This window comes from Lepisosteus platostomus, chromosome 12 (assembly GCF_059453375.1).
Source record: "Lepisosteus platostomus isolate fLepPlt1 chromosome 12, fLepPlt1.hap1, whole genome shotgun sequence".
In the NCBI taxonomy this organism is placed as follows: Eukaryota; Metazoa; Chordata; class Actinopteri; order Semionotiformes; family Lepisosteidae; genus Lepisosteus; species Lepisosteus platostomus.
This window is the reverse complement of record NC_142622.1, coordinates 20,412,284-20,420,696: the sequence shown is the minus strand read 5'-3', so window position 1 is coordinate 20,420,696 and position 8,413 is coordinate 20,412,284. Positions and strand designations below refer to the sequence as shown.

General features: G+C 41.2%; 1 protein-coding gene across 2 annotated transcripts in view; it reads left to right on the top strand.

The window, feature by feature from the left end:
* The first annotated feature begins 546 nt into the window (after positions 1-546).
* Positions 547-8,413, top strand: part of smarcc1a (SWI/SNF related BAF chromatin remodeling complex subunit C1a) — a 34,534-nt gene continuing 26,667 nt past the window's right edge. For both annotated transcript variants that reach the window (XM_088601343.1, XM_088601342.1), the window contains exons 1-5: positions 547-807; positions 3,692-3,811; positions 4,628-4,713; positions 5,434-5,515; positions 6,705-6,797. In XM_088601343.1, the coding sequence (XP_088457469.1) occupies positions 613-807; positions 3,692-3,811; positions 4,628-4,713; positions 5,434-5,515; positions 6,705-6,797 (576 nt within the window). In that variant the 5' untranslated portion in view covers positions 547-612. The remainder of the gene's footprint in view (positions 808-3,691; positions 3,812-4,627; positions 4,714-5,433; positions 5,516-6,704; positions 6,798-8,413) is intronic.

Sequence of the window (8,413 nt, the reverse complement as noted above, 5' to 3'; positions counted from 1 at the left end):
CATCCTGATATATCATATATTATTTTTCTTACATTTGCATGGCTGTCAACCGTAATACTCAGTGCAATATACTCAACTAATACCCTGACACGCCCAAAGAGGCTCCACAGCCGAAACGTTGTTTCCTTTCCTCTTTTCAGCATGGAATAAACGTTTAACTTGTTTCTTTGCAGCCTACGCATGCTGTCGCAGCTACCTACTTGAACTACTCAACTAATATCCTGTTATACAGGCTGAATTGCGAGATGACGGAGAATGCTATTTAACCCAGATTGCTATATTGAGATATTTTAGGAACAAGTAATAGGTTTATTCCATGCTGGAAAAAAGAAGAAAGAGAACACAACGTTTCGGCCGTGGAGCCTTCTTCAAGTGTGAAATATCTCTAAAATACCTCAATTTGTAGAGATATTTTAGAGCATTGTATTACAGACATGTCCCTAAAATGAGTGTGAACTACATTTCCCATTAGCCTTCACTCCTCCCGCGAGGGAGTACCTTCCCAAGGAAGCCCCTGCGAAGCAGGTTGGCGGCTGCGCAGTTCGGTTCTAGGCCTTGAATTGGGAGCTAGGCGGTTGGCTGGGGAGGAAGCGAGGCGAGTAGCACAAAACAATGGCGACAGCAGCAATTGCAGCTGGGGGAGCGGGCTCCGGGGGCCCGGCGGCCGGGCAAGGGGGCAGCGGTGCTTCGACTCTCTCGGTGGGCAGAAAGAAAGATGGGGGCCCGTCTGCTAAGTACTGGGAGAGCTCGGAGACGGTCTCTCAGCTGGAGTCGGTCCGGCTATGGATCGGAAAGCACTACAAGAAGGTAAAGCTCTTCCACCTCCATTGATTCGGCGGCTACATCCGTGCGCCTTGCTCGACAGAGAGGCGCCTTTTGGACGGGCAGTGAAATCGCGGAGGGAGTAATAATGCTCTTGATTCGTTTGGTTTACTTAAGATGGCCCCATTGCAAGGGAAATCGGTTCATTTTTTAAACGGATTTGCGTTCTATCCAGCAAGCCGCTAAACGCAAGCATCGAGGCTGTTGGTCAGTTGTTTTGATGGTGAGGGATGTTGTGTGGGTGACGGTGAATTCAAGTTTTTTAAGTAATTCTTTCTATATTAGAGTGGATTTTTGTACGAAAGGTGGGCAGATAACCGTGATTAAGGGTGGCGCGTTAATGGATGGAAGTATTGGTGTGAATTTTGTGTTTTTCTGAAGTTGGTCGCTGGTCAGCAGGCAAAGGAAGTGGATTTGTCTGGCAATGTTGAAGCCTCTAGGGGAGATATTACGGTCTCACCTAAAAAGACACGGCAAAACACATTTCCGTGGAAAGCACTGTGAAACTAAAGGTGTGTTTAGGTTAATGTTGATGTACAGCTTTGGTCGAGGGCCAGCAGTTACAGAAAACAAAACCCTAGGCCACACGCATGTGACAGCTGACTTCGTTTCCAAAGTCAGCCCACGGAGAAAAAAGAAAAGGGCTCCGGGTTCGGTGGTGTCGGCGTGCCGGCCGCGGGCGAGGTGGAGGCGGCCGCAGGTGGTGCTGCTCCTCGCAGTTGTGTGACTCCGGGATGCTGCCGCTGTCCAGACACAGCAGGCTCGAACAAAGAGTCCCGTGTGGATTGTCTGCACAGCAGCTGCGTCTCCTGCCTCCTCAAGGAGAGAAAACGCTTTGTTTCGAGAGCCCCACCGCCTTGGCCGGCATTGCTGGATACACGATATCGTAATCGAAATGCGAGTGTGTGTGGGGTGTGGGGGGTGGACGTGTGATTTTGTAGGCTGTATGTGTGGTATCACAATTTGTACAGATGGCCGACTGGTATTTTTAACGGAGCTACGAAGCAAGGGGGCGGAGATGAGCCCAGATCTCGTGTTGCTGAGCGGTAGTTGCAATACGACTCCAAAAGCTGGTCTTGATGCATTTTGATCGATTTGGAGTTGGAGGAGATACGTACGTCCCCCTGCAGATTTACGTGGGAAGGTTACCAACTTGAAACATCCAGGTTTTGACTGGATGCATAAGAGTGCAACCCGTAAAACCCGAATCGGATTAAACTGCAGTGAAGTGGGAGTTTATTTCTCCTATCTATGCTAAAGCAGTGCGTGTCTGAAAGAGCTTCCGGGCGCTGTAGTTTGACAGATGTTTGCTTGTGGCTGTGTCAGTAACGTTTCCTATGCTTACAGAACTGAAAGGTGGATAGTGGATCAGCTGATATTAAATGATTTGAAGAGTTTTGTATTGCTTGGTTGTTGGATTGCGCTAACCTTTATCTTAGTTCACATGGCTTTTGGGTATTGTTTCTGGTGGCTGTGTTTCTTCTCGCAACAATCCAGACTGAACCTTTATAGACATGTCCGGTTACCGTTTTCATTAATAAGTTGAACTGTTTCATCCAGAGGTACTCGTGGATGACTCTGTAGGTACTCCAGAATAGATACGTCTGCGTCTCGCCCAATGGCCGCACTGCAAATATCCTCCAATGCAAAAGGTCACAGTGTGTGGTCAGTCATATTTTGAGAGAATAAGGGTTTGTCTGAGTGCTGCTGGAGTTCCTGTGGCTCAGTCTGGCCTTACGCATCCTCAACAGCTAACTGCAATGCCTCAGACTCAATACACATCTGCACTATGCACTTTTTGCATAGTCTACCATGTTTTGTTTTCTCTCACTACTACATAGTTATTGTCCCACAACATATTTATTCTTCCTGTTATTATGTTTGTAATGTACTGTGTACATTTTGTGGTGTTGTCTGTAGTGCTGTGTATGTCCCGAGAGATCAACGCGTACAAGAATTCCAATGCACGTGTTCGTATGTCAGTACATCCCTCTACTACTGCTCCTCCACTCCTCTTTAGAATTGAAGCAATGCTAACCACTGCAGCACCGTGCAATCCATGTTTATAATGATAAAGTCTTAATCTAACGCTAAAGTGTCTTCCATCTAAAGTGGATATTTATCACATTATGTGTGTCTGTTGTGAGATTAAGCACATGAGAGACGTTCCATATGAAAGGAGGTCATTTTCCTTATCTGGCCCGTTTGCTTGCTGGTACTTAAGTGATATGATAAAACTCATACATCTGTTTCTTAAAAGACACAATGCTGGCTTCCATAACAGGGTTGGGCAACTTATTCCAGATATCCACAACCCACGTGTAGAGAACTGCTTCCTGTTCTAAGTTTTGAATTTCTACTTGAGTACCATGGTTCATTTTCACATGTTTAAAGTTACTGATTTTTTTTTTAATTGGCAGGAATAATCATATTTATATTCATTATATAGCAGAAGTAATGAATGGTTGGGATTTGTAGTGCTTTGGTAGTATTTTTCTGTTCCTAGGTGGTAAATTTAGACTTGGGTGTGTTCTGCAAAAATGTCAAAGAAGCTCATAGTTATGTTTGAAACGGGAGAATGGAATTGGATACTGTATGTTTTGTAATGATCAGTTTCACAAACCCTTTAATGGCAGTTTGCTGTAGTTTGTATGCCGCAGGGCTTCAATGTTTGTTTTGGTTAGTTGATGCTATTGTGCGAGGGTACAGACTGGTAGTTTGATTACACTCTTGTAATGTCGGTGTGAATCCAGTGATGTGTTACAGCACTGGGAAGTATTGTCAGTGCCAGAATGCCCTGCAAGTGCACTACAGTGTGTTGTGTAGTTGTTCCTGCTCTGTGTCATGTCTCAAATGATGTGTTCTACAGTATGTCCAGGCTGACTCTCCATCTAACAAGTCCCTGGCTGGTCTGGTGGTACAGCTGTTGCAGTTCCAGGAGGATGCTTTTGGAAGGAGAGTCAACAACCCTGCTCTCACCAAACTGCCTGTGAGTCCATATCTCTCTCTGTTCCTCTTTCTGTCAGCTTACTGTATGTTAGTGTCACTAGGTCATCACACAAGTTGTCTGTGTGCCTCTCTCGCCAAAATCCCCACAGGAGATTTTTATTCTTTCATTTTTTATACCCCAAGTAAAATTTTCTTGTTTTTCAGTTGTCTATTCTGTTTTACCTGACTACTAGTCCATATCTGTACCATTGTATCCAAACTGCTTCTACGGCCCCATTCTCTTTCCTTCTCACTCTTATCAAGCTGTGTGAAAGTCACTAAAGTGCACGTCAGTGAGACTCTTTACCTGTTTCAGTTTGCTGCTACCCAGACTGCCTGTATGTTGCTTAATCTTACTCCCTACACACCAAAGCAGTCTTATGAAGCCAGAGCACATTAAGACAGCTGACTGGGCTGGTTGTTAGAATAAAATATATACAAATATATATCAGGCCCGCATTCAACATAGGGGCGGAGCGGTGGATCTGTGGCTAAGGATCTGCACCTGTGGCTGGAAGGTTGCCGGTTCAAATCCCACGGCCGGCAGAGGAATCCTACTCCGTTGGGCCCCTGAGCAAGGCCCTTAACCCCAACTGCTCCAGGGGTGCTGTACAATGGCTGACCCTGCGCTCTGACCCCAAGCTTCTCGTCTGTATGTCTCATGGAGAGCAAGCTGGGGTCTGCGAAAAGACAAATTCCTAATGCAAGAAATTGCATATGGCTAATAAAGTGATCTTATTCATTCAGTACAAGATGCTTACTGTTTTGTACTCTTTTTAATGTCAGTGATGTGTTAGCATTTTCTTTTCTTTCTTAGGCAAAATGTTTCCTGGACTTCAAGCCAGGGGGTGCTCTGTGTCACATCCTGGGTTCAGCTTACAAATTCAAGAGTGAGCAGGGCTGGTAAGTGATACTGGAAGACGAAGGTAGATATTGGGAGAGAGCTAGTGTGTTGTGGATTTCTGGCCCCTGGGGTTATAGGAGGATTAAGAGTCAAGTGGAGAGTCGAGGTTTTTTTTTCCTGTTTACAACTGTTTTTTGTGCAATATATGCCAGGGACCCGTGCAATACATTTATATTTATATCTATATTTACATCTATATATTCATATGTGCAATACGATTTTTCTGCGTACTGTTCTGTTCTAGTTTGTTCTTTGTGTGTCCTGGACTGTGAGTAACTCTTTTAGTGCACCCCTCACTATACTGATTGTATTGTATGGATTGTATTATTATTATTATTGTATCATTCGTTACACTGTGGCTGTGTTGTCTGTGTTAAGCTGTTGTTGCACTGCAGTTTCCCTCATGGGATCAATAAAGTATCTTATCTATCGAGAAAGATGTAGAGGAATTAGAGGAGATGGACAGCTGTAAGAGTGAGAAGTTGTTGGGGAGGGATTTTTTTTTTATGGGAGTCAGTTTGTATGGAAGTTATATTGGAACTAGATCTGGGTAAAAGAGGAGGTCACCTTTGTTTTTTGGTATAACATCTAGAACCTACTGTGACTGTTGGAGGGTGGTCTGAATTCTTGAACCTTAAGTCCCTTACTGTTTTAGTTTGAGAGCAAGTGGTCGTAATAGTTGTACAAGCCGGTGGTCAGTTTTCCTTCTGTCCCTTCAGGCGCCGTTTTGACCTACAGAACCCCTCACGGATGGACCGGAATGTGGAGATGTTCATGACTGTAGAGAAAACTCTAGTGCAGGTATGTCCCTCCACAAGGCCGTCTGACACATCGGCACCCCAGAACACCCCCTCTGATATGCTAAATTGGCTAAAGCTTTTCACAGGGCATCTTTCTTGTTTTGGAAAATAAAAAGGAATATTTCAACTCTGAACAGGGCTCTGAAATTAGTATAACGTTCATAGCACTTCTCAGGTTGAGAATGACAGACATTAAAATGAGCTGCATGGATACAAATCTAATTCTACTTAAGGACATGAAAACAACTGCAAATGAGAGGAGGCCGAATGAGTTATCTTATTACAGTTACATGGCTGAGGAGTTGGTTCAGATTTATGTCCTGAATGTTTCAAAGTATGATTTCAGGATCCTGTTAGTCTTAAATGTCTCTTTTTTTAAAGTTTTTTTGAATTCAGATTGTAACATTATTTTCTCAATTCCAAGTTGAAAAGCTCACTATATCTGTTTGAATATGACATTTACTCCACACAAGGAGTTAGTGTGGTTACAGTCCTTTGGATCACAAAAGTCCTTTCCTGTCACCACAACGGTAGTACTTTGTTTTTGTAGTGATTTGATGGATTGATTTTAATTATAAAATGTTAATTATGTACCTAAGCAATTTGGTGGTCTTTTCTGTTGCTTCAATACTGTCTAGATTAGGAAAGCAGTGTGCAAGCTCTGGTATTTTTCTTCATGCAACATCTCATAATTATTTTCTAGTTCAGTATCACCAAATTAATATTTAACGTCTAGTATTGCAGTCTTAATGTATTGCCTTACATTTCACTACACTACAATTTATTATGACAGTTACACCATTATCTGAATTGTCTTTTTGAACTGTTTGTGATTATGTACTTGGTCAACTTGACAAGATTATGGCCTTTCCTGGAGTTTCGATCACTGATAAAGATTAGAAAGAAATGATTCTTCTGATACTTTACTAATGACCCCACTCCACTCTGAGAGAGCTTTTAATATGTACTGGCTTCTGTTTTTGTAAATAAAAGACTCAGGAAATGAAGGAATATGTTCTGGATAATTTTCAGAACACAGGTGCAGAGCAGCACACTCAATTCAGTTGGGAGAAAGCATGTGAGACCCAGTTTTTCTTTAAAAAGACAGAATTCAAAAGGGGATTTAGAATGTGTGTTGATCTTCATTTGCAGAGAAAAACATTGTAATTTCAGATATACTTTGATTTCAGAACAACTGTCTGACCAGACCCATTGTATATGTGCTTCCTGATATTGAGCCAAAACAGGCTAACAAGCTGAAGGACATCATCAAGAGACACCAGGTACTCTACTTTGCCAATTGTCTTCTTTACATTTCATTCTGCGTCTTCTATCAAGACATGTTTTATAATGTCAGTCTGGTCTTTTTGCCAGTGACAATTGTCCATTAGAATAATTGCTTTACCTTTCTTTATAGAAAACTAAAGAAAACTGACTTAATGGTTATAGTTTGAATGTATAAAACCTCGCTTCACAATAAAACAGATAAAAAAAAGTCATTACTGGCAATATTTGTTATAAAGCAATGTTTAAAGACCTTCAGATGAGCCCTTTTATCCTCTAGTGGTGCCACATTGCCTGGTTTTGATTTATCTGAATTTGATGTTACCTGGCATTATTATTCTGATGGGTAGCTGCGTCATCATGGGTAGGCTGCAAAGGAACAAGTAATAGGTTTATTCCATGCTGAAAAAAGAAGAAAGAAAACACAACGTTTCGGCCGTGGAGCCTTTTTCGGGTGCGACACCTTAAGAAGGCTCCATGGCTGAAACGTTGTTTTCTTTCTTCTTTTTTCAGCATGGAATAAACCTATTACTTGTTCCATTATTATTCTGAGCATGTATCAGCTGTGTATTACAGTATGTAACGGTATGCAACACAAATCATAGTGATCCTGCCTCACACATTTTCTAACATAAATAAAATGACAAACATAATAAAATACACAAACTAATTGTGCCTCTGCACAGCTGAATTTTTCTTGCTAGAAGAGAATGTCATATATCACTGGAAAATGTTCTGTTGGGAAATATACATCTGCCACATTTCCTTTATAATTCTAGACATCTTCGTTTAGTTTAATCGTTTGTTCTATTTTTAAAAAAAAATGTTGTCTCTTAGCGGTGTGTAGTACAGGGATGTCACTTTATTGTGTTAAATGTTCTCATCAATAGCAGTTGATGAAGAGTTTTTTTAAAACCTTCCGATTTGATCTAGAAACACTGATATTACTAGAATGAAAAGGAATCGATGATATTTTCCCCTCTTTCTGCTCAGTTTGTGACGTTTACACCATTGAATCAATTTGTTAAATATAAAAGCTAATTAAATTTTATGATTATGTTCACAATTCCTTTCCTTGAGTTGTACTGCTGGAAGACTGAAGTTAAAGGTGGTTTCCTTTCACTAGATACAAGTGAGATATTTTATGAAATGTTTATAAAGTAAATTGTCATAATTCATTGAATAGGACATTTTGAAAACATTTTGCTTTTATATGGACTTATATGTTAAGATGTCAAATACAAAAGTATAACTACTCTGTATAACTAATGCTAACCTTTTTGTCTTTCGTTGACTTTATAATAATTTGAAATGCATGTTCAATGAAGAAAGTCTGGAGCAATTTCATTTTGGACAAATCATGATTTTGTTTTTCATTTTTGCTGTATTTCCAGATTTTTGATGTTAACAATATGGAGCAAAATCTTCATTAAGCTGTTATTGCTTTTAAATTAATTTTTAATTCATTTGGCAGCTGCCCCAGTGGCTGTGGGCACGCGATGAACTTCCCAGGCAGGTGCTAAAATGATCCAAAGTGATAATTTTGCATCTGCCTGCAGCCGTTCCGGCAGCTGTCCAACCCTAGACTGTAACAGTTTAATTTGAAAATAATCAG